We start from the raw sequence: 22330 nt of genomic DNA on the forward strand, positions 1-22330 counted from the left end.
TTGGCTTCCACCTCACCCCCGCCCAGCTTCCTCTTCAGGCTGCGGCGAGAGTGCAACCACTTCAGTGACAATTTGGCTGGAATGAGTGACTGTCCTCGGCCTGGATCACGCCTTCCTTACAGATCTGGAGACAGGGTTAACGCCCGACTGAGCCCGTGCCAATGGCCACACAAGAACTCCCTCCTTCTCCCTCCCTTCCTATCATCCATCTTCTGTGAAACCCGGACATGGCAACCAAGCCTTTCCATTGACACTAAGCGGCTTGCGTTAGTACAAGAGCTGGATCTTCCAGGCTGGGATCCCCTCTCCTCCCCTCACACCCTGGTCCAACGGCCTGTTTCTGGACTGGGTGCTGTGAAAAGCAGAGTGCATGCCCAAATCCCTGCCTCTGGAGCTGAACAAAGGCAGAAGAACCAAGTGCCGGGTAGGCAGGACACTGCTTTATCTGCAGCACATTAAAGGGTACTTCTTACGTTCGGGGCATTGTGCCCGGTAGTTGTGGCTGACGATCTCCCTGATGTTTGTAAGAACAGGGCAGTTTGGATTGGGATGATCCTCCCTTGAGCAGGAGGTTCGAGTAGATGATCTCCCGAAGACCCTTCCAGTCCCGTTTTTCTAGGAGTCTAAGCAGTGGCAACAGAAGAGCATCTCCGCACACCCGACCCGCACCACGGGGGAGCCCCTCTGGATCCATTTTGCAATGCTGTCCTTCCCTCCTCTGCATGTACCACGGTTCCTTCCTCTACCATGTAATAAGGCTGAGCACATTTGCATTGTGCAACCCTGGAGGCCTGTGCAACAGTGACAGTGTACTGAAGCCCTCTGCAGAGGATGTAATTGGTCCCAAAACCCACAGGCTGGGCGTCTGAACTGGCGGGGAGGGGCAAATAAAGAAAGGGGACCCCTGAACAAGGTTGAGTGGAGAGGGTACAAAAGCCCCTGGGCCTGGAATATGGTCACTGGGAGCCTCGTAGGCTTGGGAGGGGTGGGGGATAGGTGTCACTAATACGGTGCTGCCCCTCGCCCTGCTGTGGAAATGACAATGCTGGGAGAAGACTGCTCGACCTCCGTTTTCATGCCGCGTTCTCTCTGTGACCAAACGGGAAGGCTATGCACTATAATTAGGAGTGGTCTCAGAGCAGCAGTGTTTGTGCATGCGGGGCTTTGATTTTTGTGTCTGGTTAGTGTCTGAGTCCGTGCCGGATTCTCCCTGTCCACTGCATACAGCTAAAACTCCAGCCTGCTGTCACTGTCATTCCTGATGGGCCTGTCTCCCCTGGCCCCAGCTGGACGTGCTGCGTGGGAAAAGGCCGGGCTTTCCCCGCATCGACATTCCTTTGTCAGTAATGGGCACTTCTTGGGTGTGCACTTTGGTGAGCAGTTAATGAGGCCAACAACTCTGATTGCTGGAACCACTCCTCCCTCCCACTTCCGCACACTCCCCTGCTGTACAAGTTATCATTGCTTACAAGGCGTGGCATTCGCCTACATTAAATTATTTGGACCTCACCTGTATGACATGTTGAGAATCAGTCATTAGCAACATCTACACATCACAAGACGACGTAAGCTGGAACCATTTCAAATTCCACTTTGTGCGAGCTCCCTACAAAGTGCACATGCAGTTTTCTTCAAGTCATGGCAGTCGCGTACTTTTACTGTACATTGTAAAGACATCTGGCTGGCACTGCAATGGGTACAGCCCTTTGCTTTTAGCTAGTAGCTTATTCAGCTCAGCTCTTCCATCTCGAAAGAAACGCTGAGAGACCGTTAGCAGGTTATGACACTAGCAACACAGAAGGAATTGTGTGAAGGAGTGAACTGGCTTCAGGGATGTTGGGCCCCTGCACAGATTCACACTGTATGTCCTAAATGCCCTCCTAGTCCTGCATCCCTTGCCCACCCAGTAGAGTCAAAAGGGATGCAAATCAAGTTAGTCATGGGTCATGTCCCAGGTCTGGGTACAGATCTTCCCTCCAAAGTGCACTGCAGGGACCTGGGGCAAGTGTTCCCGGAGTCGGTGAGGGGTCCTCGTACAGAAGGACACCCTACGCAGCCGGGAGCCACCACAGGGCTGAGAAGATGCCTACCCTACGCTTTGGCATTGAGACGGTTTCTTGGCAAACTGTTTCCTTACCATCAACCTTAAGCATGAAACAGCATGAAAAAGGATGCATTTGGGAGACTGTCTAGTATATACTGTCCATGTGCCATAATACCAAGGAAATTTATGACTGGGAGCCTTATGTTCAACACCTTAAGAGTCATATTCAGGTGCCTTACTTTTTAAGGCATTAGTACCAGCCAACACCAGCAGAATGTGTAATACTGCTTTCTGATGTGTCACGCTGACCCCTACTCTTTATAATTCATCCTTCCCTGCACTAAAAGATAATGTCTTTTTCCTCTGTGTTTAAGCTTCTGCTCTGTAGTCTCTTAGGACTTCACAGTTTCTGAAAATCCCCAGTCCTTTGCGATACGAGAAAATGTGTTGTTGAGGAGACTCAGGACAGCGAGAGCTTCAAGAAAAGCCTGCCGGATTCAAATCCACTAGCCCATAGGGAGCAGAAATGCCAAAGACTAAGTGTGCTGACACCAAAGATGCAGAGCGAAGCACCAGATGTGAATTCGAAGGGAATTTGGATTTGGATCAGGACTTCACCAGTTTGCCCTCAGGACATTAACTGGTCCAGACGGCCCCAAATTCTGGGAAAGTTCAGATCCAAAACTAGGATCAAATCATGTATCCATCTCACGTCTGAACTACTGGAACTTTGCAGGAGGTGAAAGTCAAGCCAACAAAACCCAGCCACCATTAGTCTAACTGGTTGTTGAAACGGTAGCTTAAGAAGGTTTCTACAGAGGATATAAAAAGAGCTTTCTTTCCTTGCATCACATTTCATTTTCTAAGTTTCATTTTTTTCACAGAAAACCTTTTAGGTTTTACCACTTTCTAGCCATCGACCACGTTTCCAGGTGGACAAACCTCACACCTCTAGGGTATATTGTGAATGTTAAGTCATTTGTTGCCACCCTGTGAAAATACTACTTACGGAGTACATCCAAACTCATTGAACAAGGCCTTCCCGGACCAGAGAGGACAGGTTGTGTTATTACAGGTTAGCACAGACCAAGGGGCATCCTGCTGCACATTGTTCAGAGTCTACTATATTGACAACATGCTCAGTCTTTGTGGTAATTCCTTACCTAATGTAGTGAGATACACAAAATGGTTGCGCACGGAGATGTCGTCTACGGTGGAGCACCGGGCAGGGTTGAAAACAAGCCCGGCTGTGCCTACCTAGACAAGTGTCAAACTTGCTTTCCTATGGCTCAGCAGCTTCTCCATTGCTTCTGCCGTGAAGTGCTCCCTTCTTGACTTCCAACATGATTAGGTGAATGACGGCTTGTAATTATTATTATTATTAATTTTTACATTTCAAATAAAACCACGTTGTGTTGTAAACAGAATCTCGTTCCTTAGGTCCGCCCAGACAGTCCTGTCTAAGGTTTATGCTTGAAATGGGCTTCCACTGAAATAAAAAGCCAACAAGAGAACTCGTGTTAGAACAAGCGACAATGCCATCCTTTGCGATCCAATCTCCAACCTGGTCCAGCCTGGAGTGAGTGTTACCAATGGCTAGTCCAGTATTGTCCAGTTAGAAACACGACCAGAAAGGACCAAGTTCATGACGTGATGCTTAGACAAGAACAAGTCACACTTCCCATGGTGTCAGCAGGTTGTGACAAAACTTTGGCACTAGCTGACACGATGCTGGACGTGAGTTGTGTTTGTCGGCATGAACCTGCCAGGATCCTGTCGGTCGGCTCTACTGCTCAACACTGACTGTAAGCATGATTGTATTTCCCAGGGCAGACAAGACCCCATGACAGGGGTAAACCCCATCGTAAGCGAGGCTCCCATGGACAGTCATTTATAAGCTCCGTCTCCAATGTGCATGAGAGGTGCCAGAGGCAGACATGAAGAGCAGGAAAAGCACGACAGAGCTCCCTGCTCATGGGTCTCCATTCTGGCCTGGTAGATCCCCTCCAGGAGAGACACGGACATGTTCTCTCCCATGTCCCATCAATCAGCTGCCAACGCTGCTGTTGATTGTACCAATTCAGGTGACAATTAATATTATTATTAGAGATCACTCGGTGCGGGTCACTGAACACTCACAGAGCAAGAGACAACCCTGGTCTAAAGAGTTTGCAGTCCACTTACCTAAGGAGACAGAGGGATGGGGTACGGGCACAGCAGTGACAGCCCCCGAGGAAGCTGCCTTATGCAGGCTGGGTTTGAGGATGAGGTGCGAGGCTCCCCATCTCTGCTGTCTCCCTTTTCTCTAACGTGAAGGACTGTGTCTGCCAAGGCCGTCAGCCTGGTGAGAGGACTCACCTGCGTATTCCTGAGGCAGCATTGGCCTGCTGATAACTTTCTGAAAAGTTGTAATCCATTCTAGCTGATCGTTTTCTGTCTCGCAAGCAAAGAGAAATTTTCTGTCTGGGGTCACGATCGTTATTCCGTGCTGCCAGTGATTTCCCTGGGTGGATGGTGGGAGTCCTTCCAGGACCTTGTAGCTGTTTTCCTTGCTTCCAATAAAAACTTCCCCTCTAGCAAAGGCATCCTGCAAGATGACAAATAAATGACTTCAGAGCACTTGCAAAACGTAGCTCCTTTTCAAGGTGAGCTGGGGAATGTGGGTCATTCAGTGCGTGGTAATACTGTTCTGCCTGCCACATCAAAGGAAAGAAGTGTGTGTGAAATCAACTTCTGAGGTTAGACCCCCCCTACCAAATATTATGAATTTGCTATGGTGATTTTTTTAAAATCACTTGTAACTTAATGCACCAAACCAAACACCTGGGCTGCAACCTGAGGGTGTTCAAAATCCAGACACATTGTGTGTCTCCACCTCCTTCGAAGAAGGACCCCTGCTGCAGAAGCTTACATCTCCCACTTCTAACCTCTTCCCCACAAACTCCTGGTTAATAAGTAGCAGACCAGAGACTGTGAAGCAGATCTTCAGTGAATGCAAAACAGCACGGCTCCCCTGGCTCTGGAGTTCGCTGCCTCCTTGCGTTCAATGCGGTCCTAGTCACATCATTTAGGGACTGCGCCCAGTGGCACAATGACTTCCCAAAGGCGCGCTACACAAATTCTTCCAGTATTCTTGACATATTCCTAACTTGACATTTTCCCTGCTATTTTTCCAATGTCTTGAGCCTGCTATTTTTTCAGGCAGGAAGATTTACAAGTCGCCCTGCATGTCCAACTAAGTGCATATGCCTGCGTGTATGTAATCTTTGCACCATGAAATGGAAACGCAACACTGCTTGGTTGCCTGGTTGAAGGACAATGAAGCTCTCAAAGAACATATCAGTCGAGACAAAGAGAAAATGGTAGGTGGGCTGGTATGGAGACGGTGAGACTGGCAGCAGCTCTGCCACTGGCATGATATAAGGCACAGAGCTCATTCCTTGTATCTTTTCAAGGCCTGCTTCTCAACCCTGGGAATGAACAAGGAGCAACTCCATTGAAACGAGGTCAAGCTCAGCCCTTTGTGGGGATAACATCTTCACAGGTACTCCCTAGGCATGTAGCAAGGATTGATGCCTTTACAGTGCTTTTCAGTGGTTCGTGGGCACCGCTGAGCCCTTTGTAGCTTTGCCCCTCTACTTACTCCAGAAGATACAAGAGAAGTCATGTGGTTATACTGACTGACCTTGTGAATATGACAGCAATGCTCATCAGGTTTTAGGCTGGGGTTCTGAAAAGTGAAGCACCGAGTCCCTTCTGAACCGAGCAACCGACTCCCCTGGGATGCTTTGTGCAACCCACCATTGAGGTGACTGTGCACAGAGAAGGGGACAAAAGGCAAGGGCAAGGCAAAGTCTGATGTAACAAAGACTGAAAAGTGCCTGACTTGGGTAAATCCCAATGGGGGCTCATAGCCATGGCCGGGAAGAATGGGGAAACAGGCTGTTGTGCGCTGGACATGGTTAACTGGGGTTGTGCTCCCTGGGAGGAACTACGTATCCTCTCTTTCCCTGCAATGAAAGTGAACTCTGCCCAAGGCTATTCTTTGCAGGAGCAGTCGGACATCTTACCAGAGGATCTTTGAAATACATCAGCCGCCGGTCGTCCATAGTGAACCATCGCTTCTTGAAGCCTTCTGTTTGCTAAAGGGTCAAGAAGTAATTGTTAAACAGAGAGGAAAGTAAATACGGCTCATCTCTAAGGAGAGATGTCATGGGAGTTTACAGGGCATCAGTGTGTGCGTCCCCATGAGACTTTAACTGTGCAGTAGCTTAATAACTGTGCAATAGCGTGCCAGGCAAAACCCATGCTAATACACTACTGTGCAGTAGTATTAGGCTGCCTGAAAAATCCACGCACTGGTGCTGCTGCGCAGTAGCATAAGTTACTGAGCATTGATTTAGTACTTGGTTATCCAAGTACTAAACCTAATGCACAGTAACTACAGTACGTTAATGAATGTATAGAATCACCCAGTGTCATTCAAAGTAGCACTACGCTGAGTTAGGTTAGAAAGCTCAGTACCGGCAGAGAGGGTATTACTGCCCGGGGGTGGGTAACTTGCAGAGCTTGCCAGTATAACAAACAGGACCGTGTCTTTTAATGGGAGTCTTAGCCTGGAGTGAAAGAGAGGGAAAAGCTACACCCCGGGGATTGGGGTGGCCTAGGTGCTAAGGTGCATGGTTGACAACCCAGAGGTTTAAGTTCAAGGCCAAAGCAGAAGCACTCGTGGCACGGCCTGTCAGATTCTAACAAATCTGTGAATTCTGCTAAATACTTGTCACAAGGATGTGAAAAAAGGAAGAGACAGGCTGCTTCAGCCCGGACTGCAAAAGGTGCAGGAAGAATCCACATTATTAATTGTGATCCAATAAGTGGAATTCCCCAAAATCCTGTTTTGGATATTGGGAGGGTGGGGGGAATACAAACCCTTTTCAAGCCGTCTTCTGCACCTCCAAAAGATGCAAAAGACTCATTTTCCCCCAACTTCCAGGTCACCTTTACACTTCTACTTCCTTCCATCCAACATGCTCGACTGTCAGCCATTCTGCCTCTGCTCTGTCAATCTAGTCTTGCTAATCTGTCCTCTAACAGCCAAAAGGACTCCTGGAGAATGACACAAATTGCTTCCTGCCTTCTAAGAGGAGAGTGCTGTCCCTGTGGCGCCGAAAGCACCTTGCTGGCCCAGAATAGGAGTCTCAAGTTCAGGCCCTGCAACAAGCCTGGCAGCTGGTCTCATTCATTTTCATGGATCTGTTAACTCAGCAGCCGATTCCCACAGGTTTGAATACTCGGATTCTCATAATCGGTGGGTGCTCAAATCTAACTGGTCCAGGTACTTCATTACTATCCCAGGTCTAAGTGTCCACAAGGGCTGGTTTGCTCGGGACAGCATTGTGAGGTTTCCCAGTTCTCTCCTAGAAATTAAGAAAAGGGCATTTCTACACTAAATACTGTTGGCAAAGCCTCACTGCTCAGCCACTTGCAGAGCACTGTGATGCCTGGTGCTGATGCTGAAGACAGCTGGCCAGTGCTCACATTTCCAGCACCTGCTCCCACAACAGGGTTGCCCAACGCATGCTCACTCTGGCCAGCCTGGTCTTTAATACAGAGCTGAGCCCTGCAGATCTCAGCATGGCGGGTGGAACGAGCTGCAGCGCTGCACACTGGGATCTGCAGTCTCGGCATATCTCTGATCTGCATTAACTAATTGGGGGGGGGGGGGGGGGCTGTGATCTACTCCATTTTACAAACGGTGCATCTTACAAAGCTCTCTGGCCCTGCTCCACAGTCAAGCAAATGATGGGCATGCAGTTCCTGAAAGGACTGTTTGCAAAAATCACTATCTGAATGAAGCAAAATGACCCCAGCAATTTATCTGGCCTGGGTTTCCAAAATGCTTCTTTCTGTTCCATCAACTACAATCTCTCGTCGCTCTCCCCCGGAACATGAATTTAAAAGACAATAAGAAACTGAATCTTACACTGTTAAAGACAAGCTCCTGAGTCTGAAAAGATGAACCCAGCTCCCAGCTTTTGTGTGTGTGTGCGCGTGCATGTGTGTGCGCGCATGTGTGTGTGCGTGGGAGAGGAGGAAGGAAGGTGGGAAGTTTCCAAGATCTGTCAGGCTATATAAGGAGATGCTCTGCAGCTCTGAAGTCAGACAGGCACGAGAGCACAGAGCAGCTGCTATTATTTTAATGAATACCACGTTACACTATGCACATGTGGCTGACTTACGCTGCTGCTGCCCAGGCCCAAGCACAACACAGCAACCGGCTAGTGAGACCCCGTCTACCCACAAATGTTGTACCAATTTAACAAAACCGCTAGAGCAGAGGTTCCCAAACTTTTTCTTATTGCGTACCCCCTTCCAGACTTACGAGCGGCCTGCGTAACCCTACCAGCATACGTTTTAAATTTTAACCCCTTCAATGCCAATTATTATTATAATGAAAATTAAATCTGCCACTACAGAATTTCTCCCATGTACCCCCCCAGCGATGTCTTGCATAGTCCCAGGGGTCTGCAGACCACAGTTTGGGAACCGCTGTGTTACAGCGATACAACCCTCACCTGCCCCTCTATGGCATCTGCAGCTATCTTGATATAAAAATCTATACATCAAGATACCTTATTTCTGTACAGGTACAAGGAATGTGTATATTGATGTAACTCCATCCACGCTAGGGCCCACACCCATATACTGACAGCGATAGATAAATGCCACCTCTCATCAACATAGCTATACTGGTGCTGATGCTGTGTGTAGAGATCTAGGTGTTTTTTCATGCATGGGTGAAATGTGCCACTGTGACTTCTATATTCAATAGACTTAAATGGTGCCTGTGCTGGTTCTCTGCATGCAGGTGATTTTCTGCATATGAAGAGGTGATTTTACTGTTTAACAGGCTCCTTTCTTCTTGTGACTGTCCTCACTGCCACAGCTCCCCACCCGAAGGAGAGGGGGTTACAAAGCCCTGAACAGTGAGGTTCAGTGCACCAGGCTGTAGAAAATACGTAGTGACTGGGTAACCATTACGTCGTTCCCAGCACAACACAAAACATGCTTGTATTTGGCATGAATGAAAAAAAAAAAGATAAGACACATGACACCCCACCTTTGGCCCAGTCTTCTCCATGTAACCTTCCTTCAGATAGTTCCTGGAGAGCTTTGGCACCAACTAGAAAGGTCAGAATAAGAAAGGGAAAAGTGCAACATTAGTGCATATTCAATGGCTGGAGGCACGTGCCACACACGCAGGCGTTTGCTCAGTCACGTCACTGCTCCCAGTTATTATTTCAGTGGGGGCTTATCAGATAAAACCATAAGAGAGCATGCTGCCGCCAGACCCACGGGGAGGCTGCTTTAGAGCAGCGGTCTCATGGCAGTGACTGCATTCGTTCCTATTCCTCCCTCACCTTTACCTGAAGAGCAAGGGGCAAGATTTTCAAAATGGGGTCTCAGGATAGGCTCTTAAGGCCATAGTGGGGTGCCTAACTTCCAGATGTGCTGGGAACACATAGCCCTTGAAGAGTTTAATGAGACTATTGGGTTCTCAAGTGCCTAAATGTGGACTTCACAGATTAACCCATGACCCCTAGCTTTGAACTTTTAGACAAGAGCCTACGCCTGCACCCATGAAAGGCAGTGCCAAGACTCCTGCTGACTTCACACACAGCAGGCTCAGACTTGAAGCCAGGGATTCCCACCCAGGAGCCCATCCTGGGCTCCCTGACACCCGCAGGGAGTGGATAAGACCCATCTACATCCCATCACACCTTGTTAGCTCTTCCCTCCCCTTCTTCTTTACCCTTTTGGAGTGACCCCTGTGTATTTCAGGTGGGAGGCAGCTCTGCATAAGCCCAGACAGCAGGTTTCGCAGTCATGGCCAGACCTTGGATCAGGCCATGACGACATGCCCCAAGGAAGCCTCAATGCCTACACAATATTTTTAATGGCAATAAGGTGCATCCATTAGGACGGTCCGGATATGGGCCCTCTTGCTGCATACCCTGCTTCTTCTTGCACATACAATAAGACTGCACCCACAGTTTACCAGGCAGCTCTTGAACACCTAACCTGTGCAGTTCTTCTTTCAAAGCCTTCAGCTTGGCTAGAAAAGGAACAAAGCACTCCAATCAGCCCAGCTTGCTGATTAAGTGTGCCAGAGATATTGCTAACAGGCCCAAATCATGAAATCCTGAGGCCAAACCCTTCTTTCATTGTGCTGGGTGGCAAAAGCCTTCTGACTTTTGCTCCCTGCAGGAGATTATGATTTTTCATCTGAACAGGAGTTTGGGCTGAGTAAACCTGAGGCCATAAAGCTTATAAACCCTTACATCAAAAGGGAGCCCCACAAACATCAGCAGACTTACTAAAGCGAATAAGGACTGGTCTGCCCAGGGGTACGGTGTGCAGGGACGGGGTCTTGATTGCTCACTTGAGGAACTGGGCTCAGATTCATAGTTGAACCCCTGCTACATGAGGTATTAGCTAACAATGTCAGCTGTCTTCTCCAGGGCTTGAACCAGCCACATTACAGATAGACAGCCCCTATCCTCCCACCTGCCTTGAAGCACTGCTGCTACTCTGGAGATCTGCAGACTCGCCCCGCACACAGATAGCCCTGATAATAATTGCTTGGGCCTGTGATATTTTTAACGGTGCTTGGTGCAGATGAGTTGTGAGCTGTGAGATGGTTTCAGGTGCCTTTGCAAGGCTCTTTAAAAAGCAAAGTGAGACTTGCCAGCACACAGAGCTGACAGGGCTGATGAAACACTTCTCCTCTTCCCCACCCCCTGCTGCTCTTTTTTTTTTTAAAACACATTATTAATGGCAAAGCTTTCAGAGTGATCTTCCTGCACCGTGTCGTTCTGTCTAACAAAAGCCTTGGATCAAACATATAAAAAGCAACCGGTGCACATACAGCCAGTTGGCTGCCATCTAGAATATCCCCATCTTAGCCTGGCAGCCAGCTGCTTCGAGTGAGCCTGTCTCTGGAGCAGAAAGACCCTGCAGCACCTTGGGCTTCATCTGGGTCATGATGAGTAGCAGGTTTTAGTGTCCTGGGCAGCAAAGCACATTATGTTATCGCCTTCCTGGTGGGGCACAGCCTTTCCCCCAGCGCACCAGGGATCAGGCCCGCTTAAGGCATTTTAAAGGGCTTGAAAGGCATGGCCGTGATTCTTGCATACATATATCTGAATATCTGTTGCACCTATTTCCTGAGGGTCTTAGTCCTGTTCTCATTTCACTTTAGGGCTCTTTTGTGCCTCTCTGGCAGTGCAAAGGAGACTTGGAGCGAGTAACACCCACTGTTCAAGCCATTAGTATAAATAAGAAGACTGTCCACAGAGATTTCCACAGGCTTGAAAATATGAGGCCGGGTTTGGCACTCTGAGGTCATAAATCCAGTATTGCAAAATTCTGTGCAGTTCCCAGCATCATCAAGTAATATTTTCTTATAATAGGCAGGGGAAAATGCTGTTAGTTTATCTGCTTATGCATCACCAATGATGGTAGGAAACAGATTTCTACTATCAATCATAATGCTAAGAGCTGGGCAAATATATTTTGTTTACGCTTGTGAATTTTCCTAAGCATTTTGTATAGGTGTATAGAAAGCCAGTATTAAAAGAATCACAGTGCTTTGAGATGGGAAAGAAGTGTCAGACAAGGGTTTCACTGTACTGCAATTACACTGTAATTTTGCTCTGATTATGCTTTTAGTGCCTATAATTACCAGCAATTAATATAACTGTTAGTTATTACAATGTGAATAATGTAACTGCATTTTAATATACATTCTGATATACCCTGTACGGGCATGAAACCAAGGAGATAAGAGTGATTAATTAACTTGTCAATTAAATAAATTAGTGGTAATTACGGCTATCAACACACACACACACACACACACACACTAACTAGTCTAATGACACAGTAATAGAAGTGTAACTACAATATAATCTACTTGTAATAGAAATCTAACTCATTTTTGATATTATAGTCTATACTATAGTGTGGCTGTACCTGCACAGTATAGCTAGGCTATCTCTTCCAGCTCCCAGACAAAGCAGATATAGGCTTGCAATACAGGCTGTATCAAATTGTAACCTGATACTTGATCTAAGCCAACAAGAGGCAGAGATCAAAAGATCAGGCTTTCTCTTCCAAACTCTGCCTCTATTTTATAGTACTGTAGCAGCCACATTGTACAAAGAGGCTCTGGCTCACACGGATAATCGGGTAGGGATTAAGATGTGTGTGCATGCATGTACATTCATTTGAACACCCATGCGTACACACACACATACACAGACACACACACACCAGTTTCTGTGGGTAGATGTAGTTAGCACCTGGTGCACCTGGGCTCCAAATCCCAGTGCAATAATTTAACACAGTAATTGTAAGGCAGACTCTGAAGGGCCGCGTACTCTCCAGACTTTCCAGCTTGTTAACGAGATGCTAAAAATGACTAGGGAAAAAAAAACAACAGGAAAACTCACATCAACATCGCTAGCTCCAGGGAACGCCACTTGTAAGTAATGAAAACGTGCTGCACGGATGGCATTGAACCAATCCACTATTTCCTAACAACGGAAAAGAGAAGCTGGAGTCAGTAAATATGCAGTCAACTGGCAATGATGCTACGATTTGTCCCTTCCACCATTTTGTTGCAAGCAACACAGCCCAGCTGAGCTCTGGCTCTGAAAGGGGGGGCCAGACAAGAGCAGAGGTTAGACTTTACGAGTACACTTGAGCTTCACTGAATACTGGGTCATGATGAGTCGCAGCGGGTGTCTACCAGCCTCGCTGCAATGGGGTGGGCAGACATACACATCCAAAGTCAAGGACATGCTCAAGGGTTCAGCTGAACTGAGACCTAGAGGTAAAAAAATCATTAGATCAACATTTAGCAAGTCATTCAGATCCACAGCTGGCATTTGCTCCCCAGTATTACATTCATTTCCAAGTTCTGTTTCCAATATGCCAAAAGAAGCTGCTTTCACCTCCTTCCTTTGCTCACCCGCAGCAATCGGTGCGAGAGACCAGGTCTGTCATAAATACCACTACAACCACAAGGCAGGTTGGTGGCACTGGCCCAGGCCATGCCTTGTATCACACAACATTGGCAGGAGTCCCTCTGTGGCAACGATGAGCAGCACATGCTCTCCTAATGGGAATATCTAATGCTTAACTAGTCCGTCTCACTGGCAGATGGCAGAGCACCTTAAGGTGGAGATTGGTAGCCCTCGCCCTACCTTACACACAGTCAAATCAGAGAGTGGGAGAGGCCCAATGGCACATGGCAGACCACTGACAGATCCAGGAACAAAACCCAAATCTCCCAAGTCACAGTCTGCCGCTCTTCACTTTCTTCCCGGCTAGTCCAGCAGCCGGAGAGTCCAAGAGAATTAACAGGCATATCCCTGTTCAGGATCCTTAATATAAAACCTCCTTTTTATGCAGTGCAACAAAGCCCCGTCTCTTCTTCACCCTCTGCAATACTACCCTAGCGATGAGCACTGGACAACACAGGCAGCATTGCACGGGACTGGACCATATGGGCTTTGCTATAGACATATTTAAGGTCGATCCATCCAAAAGACACCATAAAAGAAGCTTATGCAACATTCAGGTTGAGGAAGAGTATTTCATTAGCTCTTTAGTGACACGCAACAGCTTTCACGCAACATAACTGAGAGGAGTCCCATTTCTCAGTATAAGATTTCTACTGGGTTTACATAATCTTGTACGGTATCAATCATAACACCCCAGTTCCTGGCCAGCAGCATGATCCCTCAGGGTCTGACCGTCTCTACCGTTGTCAGATAAGCTGAAGGAAAGAAGGGGAACGACGTGGAAAGATGATTTGTTTCTGGTGCAATCTATATTCCTGGTGCTGCCACCAGTCATTTTAAGTTTCATTCAGAAATGTTACATTAATTTAGAGCAAATTACCTGCATCAGTGCACTTTCAAATACTGGATTACAGTTCAAAGGTACAGACAAATTGAAAGCCTTCTGGAAGGGATATGTAACAGCTGTCTGCAGCTCCACGAGTCTCCACAAGGTTTTGAAATATCTGCATGTCATTAAGGTGTGAAGACTTCATTACTGCAACATCTGGGACACTTTAAATAAGCCAGACTTCAGCCTAAAATAAACGCCTCGAATTCTTTCGGGTGGAGGTCACTTTAGCATAAAAAAGGAATCTATCAAACCTATCAAACCAGAAGTCAGCATTTAGGGATGATACACTTCTCTGTGCTTTAGGACCAAGTTGTGGAGGCTGCTGGAGGTGCTTTAATTAGCACACATCAGCAGACTCAATTAATCGAGTCTGCCCCGATGTGCTGTAGTTACAGCGCAATGGCACAGCCTCCCCACATGTCTACAGGCACCCCTGGTCTTGTATTTGGAATAGCTAAAGAGGTCCAGCCTCCCAAGGTGTGGGGAGCACTATCAGGAAGAGTAACAGGCAGCAAGGCCTGAGCTAGTGATGAACAAAATGAGTTGGAAGTTATGAGAAACAAGGATTATCATACAGATCCAGACTGAGTAACTAAAAATAATGCGACCTAATGGCTCATCATTTTTTTGTATATAAGGTCAAGGTTGAAGGCTGCCTCCCTAGTCCCCCTACATCCTGGTGTTTCCTCCCTATACAGAAAGGAATCGACAGGAACATCCACTTGAGCCTAATGGCTTCAGATGCCATGTAGTGCTTCACTCCTGCCTTGAACCTGAACAGCCATACTTTGTGATTCTAGCCCCACGTTCATGCCCTTCCAATGTGCCGTCCTACCCCACAGCAACTCTGAAGCTATTAAACCATGAGCTTTCAGCCAATGCTTCTTACACTAGCCTAAGGTAGGAGCAACTCCATGGATGTTCATGGAATTGGACCAGAGTCAGACAAGACACCAGCAGGTCCTCAGAAGAAGCACAGAAACCAGCCTCCTGCAGGGAGCTTATCCTTTACAAAATCTGTTAATAAAACACTAAATCTTTTCCTCGTCTGAGCTCCCCTACAGGCTTCTTCTCTCTGCAGGCATCTTTCAGCTCCTGGAGGCAGGATCACCCCTGTTTTGCATGCTCCACAAGCCCAAGTGGAACATCAGCATTGAACAAATCATAAACAGTCGTGATAGCAATTACATCTTTCCTGAGAAAGCTTCTGGAATAAAATCGTTGTCAGGGACCTGGCTGACAAGGACTCGAGTGATGCCTTGCCATGTTGAACCAACATCTAACTCCATCGCACAGGACTCAGTGTGTCTTGTCACTGCAATCACAAGTAGAAGGGGCAAGAGGGGGGACTTTTAGGAGCGACTCTGCTGGAGCAGCTCATCATGATTCAGAAACACTCTGCACCGTTCATTGTGATTGAGTCCCTCGCTGTGATGAGCAATGAACTGCAAGGTGCTAGAATAGGGAGGCCACGGAGGGTTGAGTCAGAGCACTAGGCTAAAGAAATACAGCTCTACAAATAAATCACTGTATTTGAAGCAATCAGAAGGTACACAGATGCCATCAAGCAACACTTCCTGCCTGGAGCAAGACCTGCCCCTTTTCAGTGGGGAACAGCAATTGCTTTCTTGTATTTCTTTTCTTAGATCAGAAGAGGGGGAAAAAAAAAGAATTAGAATAACAGAAACTCCTCATTCGACTGATTAACCTGACTCGACATGCTAATTACTGCCTACAAGGAGAGTCAGAGCTAAATGGAAACGCTATTCAGACTCACTGCTGCACAGGATGGAGGCAAACATGTTCTTCAGCATTGCCTCTCCCTGAATCTGTACAGCTCAGGAGAGCTCATTTTTTCTCCAGTTCAATCAGTGGGATGTTGTTTTCTAGCAGTGTTACTGGCCTGTTTTGTCTGAGGATGAGTCAAGGAATAAATCTACCTTGAGGCCTTTCAGCAGAGAAAGAGGAAGAGAGAGCACAAAAAGTGAGAAAGGGTTTAAGTGATGAGCTGATCCTTCTCCAGCAGGAGTAGCTGGTGCTAGGAAGCCCTGCTGGGCCTGTCCAGGTGCGACTGCTCCCAGCACGCTATCCAGACAGGCAGTCACTGCTTAACGTAATGCACTGCCAAAGGAGGAAGGCAGCTTGACGCTAAGGGAATGTAAATCCGGAAACATGACAGCTTCAATTCAATGGCCACTTCTGGGCTGGCCTTATGATCCAGTTGGAAGCTGCATCGTGAAAATAAGGCTGTGAAAATATGGCTCCTTGGTACAGCCCTGCTCTCTGGATCCAACTGCTGTGGTGGAAGTCCTGCTCTTTGGCTCCTGCAGTGGGATCCAAGTGCTGGATCCCATGCACTGCTGGGTCTGGAAACAAACCGGTTGCTGTTCCCAGGTCTCTCGAGCATGCTCCCTATGCCTGACACCCTTCTCAAGCACAGAGGGGCCCTGCTGTCTAACTACTTAGGCTTTGGAAATAGTGCCATAGCCTTCTGCATTGCCTTAGATATTCCCTGCAAGAACTACACGGCTGTCAGAGCCCTAGGCTCTACATATGGAGCAGTAAAGCAAGAACATGCAGACTTAATGGAATTTCTTAAACACACACACTTTACTCTTAGGGAGCACAAGCAAGGTAGAGATGAAAGGAGCTCCTGAGCTCAGTCCCCTTCAGTCTGATCCCACCACCTATTGTGACTCCTGGATTAGACTCAAATCCTTAGAGGAAGCAAGGTCCCCCCGGTGCCTCTTTTCCTTCTGGGTTTCTCCTTCCTCTGGGTTGGAGAAGCTAGGCTTTTGAAATACTCCCTCTCCACCTTTCATCGAGGGGTCAAACACTGGAACTGCAATTCTCTCAGTCGTGTGCTTAGCAGGAGTGGGGCTGAGGCTTCCAGGGAAAAAACAATTTCAGCTGGCTCCTTCTCCCTCGGTTGAGAAGACATTCACTCTGCTGGCAGCCACCCACTGCTTCACTTGGACAGCACTATTGCATGCAAGGGGCCCTCGATGGCTCTGTCCCAGTTTTCCAGACATAGTTTCCCTACTACATGTCAAGTTCCTGCAGCAAAATGCATGCTTTAATCCAAAGTGCTGGCTACCACTGCAAAGGGCATTTGCAAAACAACTGGATGCAGACACATCTGACGTGCTTACTTACATACTTGGGAGGCCCTAAAAGAATCAGTTTGCTTTTCCCATCTCTCTGCCGCTCGGCCTCTGCCATTTCTGCCCCATACATTTCCTTTCTATTTATTAAAGGAGGATTTTTACTCCCACTATGAGCATGGTTTTAGGGTCTGGAAGCCCATGGGCAGGAAGAAAACATATATAGCAATATTCCCTATCTCAGAGACCAACGCTGTCCACAGTTGCTCTGAAAGCTGCCAGGAGCCCACAGGCCTGTGACCAGATAGGGTGCCTACTGGCTAATGGGCTTGCTTGCTGTTTTAACTGGCTCTGTGGAGCACTCCTGTCACATGGGGACCTGCCACCACCCGTTGGGTTATCTGTGAGCTCTCACCTTGCCGTCTTCGTGGTAGACAAAGATGTTCCTTGTGCTGTTGTCCTTCAAGTAAGTGATTTGCAGTCCATGTGGGTTCCCTATTTTTGCAGGCTGGAAAGTCGCATTTAAATGCTCAATCTTCATAATTGCTTTGGGTTCTTTTGCCTGGAAAACACAGCTGAGTGAGTAAATATCTGAGAAGCAGCAGAGCCTTTCAAACCCTAGCACAGTTCAATCCTTATAAAGGCCGTTTGCCAAAATGACTCCCAGCCCCCAAACTGCCTGGTGATAATGTAGCAAACTTCTCCACAGCTCGCGATTAGTGTTTCCTCCTGGGACTTTGGGCACACGTTTTGCTGTTCTGGAAAATACAGCAGAGTTGGTGTAATATTATTTTTTTTAAAAGGAGACGGGAAAATTTCTGTGCCAGAAGAAGGATGATGAGGCCAGTTCACAAGACAAGACGAGGTAACAGAAACAGACTTCAGGCAGGCATCCTTTCTTTTGCAAGAACCCCTTCTCCGAGACCCTCTTCAATCACCCTCCTGACTTCAGATCCCAACTGGTCTCTTCACCTATCCAGCAAGCAGCCTGTATTTTTGTCTGGCCAAGCAATATTCAAACACCCTCCCCCCAGAAAACCTGTGTTAAGCCAGCCAAAAAGTACAGGCCATTAACCAAACAGGCCTGGATGTTTTCAGCATCCCAAGCATCTGGGACCAATTCATCCTTACCCTCAAAGAATTGAACATTATTCCCTTGCAAAGAACAATGAAACCCTTGTTGCTATGCTGCTTGTTTCTACAGACAGGTCACCCATCCACTTTACACGCACTTTGGACCAGGCCTAGTCTGTGCCTTAAGGGAGGAATGAAATAACCTGAAGCAGCATCTTGTCCACTCCCCCTAGGACAGGGGTCGGCAACCTTTTTGGCTGGAGCGCCAACAACACCCCAACCTCCACCCATGCCTTGGCTTGGTGTGCCAGAGGCAAGTGAGCTACAAGGGACCAGATCCTTATTGCTGGCAGTGCTGTGCACGTGCCTCTGGGCAGATGCCAGGAGACGGGCCAGGGTTTTGCTGCCCCAGCCCCTTCCTCACCATGCACTGCGAGGCACATGTGCACGGACTGCTGCCGTGGAGCTGGTGTCCGGGCTCCGGAGCCTGGCACAGCTGTTTGCAGCCTGCCCATCGCCTGCTGCAGCTGCCCAGAGCCTGGGCTGGCTATGTTAGGCAGCCAGGAGGCTGCAAACAGCTGCCCCGGGCTCCACAGCCCCGGTACCGACTCCATGGTGGCGGCTGTGTGCATGCCTCTGACTGCACAAGCAGGAAGGGGATTGGGCCAACACAGCCCTGGTTCCTGTCCTGCTGTCCATCCCAAGGTGCACATGCAGCTGCCACCACCATGAACTCAGGTCGGGGAACGCAGTGCAGCAGTATGCAGCCTCCTGGCTGCCTGTCACAGCCAGCCCCGGCTCTGAAGGAATCTATCAAACCTATCAAACCAGAAGTCAGCATTTAGGGATGATACACTTCTCTGTGCTTTAGGACCAAGTTGTGGAGGCTGCTGGAGGTGCTTTAATTAGCACACATCAGCAGACTCAATTAATCGAGTCTGCCCCGATGTGCTGTAGTTACAGCGCAATGGCACAGCCTCCCCACATGTCTACAGGCACCCCTGGTCTTGTATTTGGAATAGCTAAAGAGGTCCAGCCTCCCAAGGTGTGGGGAGCACTATCAGGAAGAGTAACAGGCAGCAAGGCCTGAGCTAGTGATGAACAAAATGAGTTGGAAGTTATGAGAAACAAGGATTATCATACAGATCCAGACTGAGTAACTAAAAATAATGCGACCTAATGGCTCATCATTTTTTTGTATATAAGGTCAAGGTTGAAGGCTGCCTCCCTAGTCCCCCTACATCCTGGTGTTTCCTCCCTATACAGAAAGGAATCGACAGGAACATCCACTTGAGCCTAATGGCTTCAGATGCCATGTAGTGCTTCACTCCTGCCTTGAACCTGAACAGCCATACTTTGTGATTCTAGCCCCACGTTCATGCCCTTCCAATGTGCCGTCCTACCCCACAGCAACTCTGAAGCTATTAAACCATGAGCTTTCAGCCAATGCTTCTTACACTAGCCTAAGGCAGGAGCAACTCCATGGATGTTCATGGAATTGGACCAGAGTCAGACAAGACACCAGCAGGTCCTCAGAAGAAGCACAGAAACCAGCCTCCTGCAGGGAGCTTATCCTTTACAAAATCTGTTAATAAAACACTAAATCTTTTCCTCGTCTGAGCTCCCCTACAGGCTTCTTCTCTCTGCAGGCATCTTTCAGCTCCTGGAGGCAGGATCACCCCTGTTTTGCATGCTCCACAAGCCCAAGTGGAACATCAGCATTGAACAAATCATAAACAGTCGTGATAGCAATTACATCTTTCCTGAGAAAGCTTCTGGAATAAAATCGTTGTCAGGGACCTGGCTGACAAGGACTCGAGTGATGCCTTGCCATGTTGAACCAACATCTAACTCCATCGCACAGGACTCAGTGTGTCTTGTCACTGCAATCACAAGTAGAAGGGGCAAGAGGGGGGACTTTTAGGAGCGACTCTGCTGGAGCAGCTCATCATGATTCAGAAACACTCTGCACCGTTCATTGTGATTGAGTCCCTCGCTGTGATGAGCAATGAACTGCAAGGTGCTAGAATAGGGAGGCCACGGAGGGTTGAGTCAGAGCACTAGGCTAAAGAAATACAGCTCTACAAATAAATCACTGTATTTGAAGCAATCAGAAGGTACACAGATGCCATCAAGCAACACTTCCTGCCTGGAGCAAGACCTGCCCCTTTTCAGTGGGGAACAGCAATTGCTTTCTTGTATTTCTTTTCTTAGATCAGAAGAGGGGGAAAAAAAAAGAATTAGAATAACAGAAACTCCTCATTCGACTGATTAACCTGACTCGACATGCTAATTACTGCCTACAAGGAGAGTCAGAGCTAAATGGAAACGCTATTCAGACTCACTGCTGCACAGGATGGAGGCAAACATGTTCTTCAGCATTGCCTCTCCCTGAATCTGTACAGCTCAGGAGAGCTCATTTTTTCTCCAGTTCAATCAGTGGGATGCTGTTTTCTAGCAGTGTTACTGGCCTGTTTTGTCTGAGGATGAGTCAAGGAATAAATCTACCTTGAGGCCTTTCAGCAGAGAAAGAGGAAGAGAGAGCACAAAAAGTGAGAAAGGGTTTAAGTGATGAGCTGATCCTTCTCCAGCAGGAGTAGCTGGTGCTAGGAAGCCCTGCTGGGCCTGTCCAGGTGCGACTGCTCCCAGCACGCTATCCAGACAGGCAGTCACTGCTTAACGTAATGCACTGCCAAAGGAGGAAGGCAGCTTGACGCTAAGGGAATGTAAATCCGGAAACATGACAGCTTCAATTCAATGGCCACTTCTGGGCTGGCCTTATGATCCAGTTGGAAGCTGCATCGTGAAAATAAGGCTGTGAAAATATGGCTCCTTGGTACAGCCCTGCTCTCTGGATCCAACTGCTGTGGTGGAAGTCCTGCTCTTTGGCTCCTGCAGTGGGATCCAAGTGCTGGATCCCATGCACTGCTGGGTCTGGAAACAAACCGGTTGCTGTTCCCAGGTCTCTCGAGCATGCTCCCTATGCCTGACACCCTTCTCAAGCACAGAGGGGCCCTGCTGTCTAACTACTTAGGCTTTGGAAATAGTGCCATAGCCTTCTGCATTGCCTTAGATATTCCCTGCAAGAACTACACGGCTGTCAGAGCCCTAGGCTCTACATATGGAGCAGTAAAGCAAGAACATGCAGACTTAATGGAATTTCTTAAACACACACACTTTACTCTTAGGGAGCACAAGCAAGGTAGAGATGAAAGGAGCTCCTGAGCTCAGTCCCCTTCAGTCTGATCCCACCACCTATTGTGACTCCTGGATTAGACTCAAATCCTTAGAGGAAGCAAGGTCCCCCCGGTGCCTCTTTTCCTTCTGGGTTTCTCCTTCCTCTGGGTTGGAGAAGCTAGGCTTTTGAAATACTCCCTCTCCACCTTTCATCGAGGGGTCAAACACTGGAACTGCAATTCTCTCAGTCGTGTGCTTAGCAGGAGTGGGGCTGAGGCTTCCAGGGAAAAAACAATTTCAGCTGGCTCCTTCTCCCTCGGTTGAGAAGACATTCACTCTGCTGGCAGCCACCCACTGCTTCACTTGGACAGCACTATTGCATGCAAGGGGCCCTCGATGGCTCTGTCCCAGTTTTCCAGACATAGTTTCCCTACTACATGTCAAGTTCCTGCAGCAAAATGCATGCTTTAATCCAAAGTGCTGGCTACCACTGCAAAGGGCATTTGCAAAACAACTGGATGCAGACACATCTGACGTGCTTACTTACATACTTGGGAGGCCCTAAAAGAATCAGTTTGCTTTTCCCATCTCTCTGCCGCTCGGCCTCTGCCATTTCTGCCCCATACATTTCCTTTCTATTTATTAAAGGAGGATTTTTACTCCCACTATGAGCATGGTTTTAGGGTCTGGAAGCCCATGGGCAGGAAGAAAACATATATAGCAATATTCCCTATCTCAGAGACCAACGCTGTCCACAGTTGCTCTGAAAGCTGCCAGGAGCCCACAGGCCTGTGACCAGATAGGGTGCCTACTGGCTAATGGGCTTGCTTGCTGTTTTAACTGGCTCTGTGGAGCACTCCTGTCACTGGGGACCTGCCACCACCCATTGGGTTATCTGTGAGCTCTCACCTTGCCGTCTTCGTGGTAGACAAAGATGTTCCTTGTGCTG

At 48.0% G+C, this 22330-nt stretch overlaps 1 protein-coding gene across 1 annotated transcript; it reads right to left on the minus strand.

Moving 5' to 3' along the window:
- Nucleotides 1-97: 97 nt before the first annotated feature.
- On the minus strand, nucleotides 98-18818 carry ADAP1 (ArfGAP with dual PH domains 1). Its single transcript, XM_025215800.1, has 7 exons — nucleotides 18810-18818; nucleotides 17546-17692; nucleotides 12559-12642; nucleotides 9165-9227; nucleotides 6115-6186; nucleotides 4403-4631; nucleotides 98-3533 (listed from the first exon to the last, which is right to left on the minus strand). The coding sequence occupies exons 1-7, from the start codon at nucleotides 18816-18818 to the stop codon at nucleotides 3505-3507; spliced, it is 633 nt and encodes a 210-aa protein (XP_025071585.1). The 3' UTR covers nucleotides 98-3504.
- Between the last annotated feature and the right edge of the window lie 3512 nt (nucleotides 18819-22330).

Source organism: Alligator sinensis, unplaced genomic scaffold (genome assembly GCF_000455745.1).
Source record: "Alligator sinensis unplaced genomic scaffold, ASM45574v1 scaffold1084_1, whole genome shotgun sequence".
Classification (NCBI taxonomy): domain Eukaryota; kingdom Metazoa; phylum Chordata; order Crocodylia; family Alligatoridae; genus Alligator; species Alligator sinensis.

What these genes read in the sequence shown, in the direction of transcription:
- ADAP1 (XM_025215800.1), bottom strand. An exon ending in TCTACCACGAAGACGGCAAG is followed by an intron (nt 12,643 to 17,545) that starts GTGAGAGCTCAC and finishes TTCCGTTGTTAG; the next exon opens with GAAATAGTGGATTGGTTCAA. An exon ending in CTGGAGCTAGCGATGTTGAT is followed by an intron (nt 9,228 to 12,558) that starts GTGAGTTTTCCT and finishes TGACCTTTCTAG; the next exon opens with TTGGTGCCAAAGCTCTCCAG.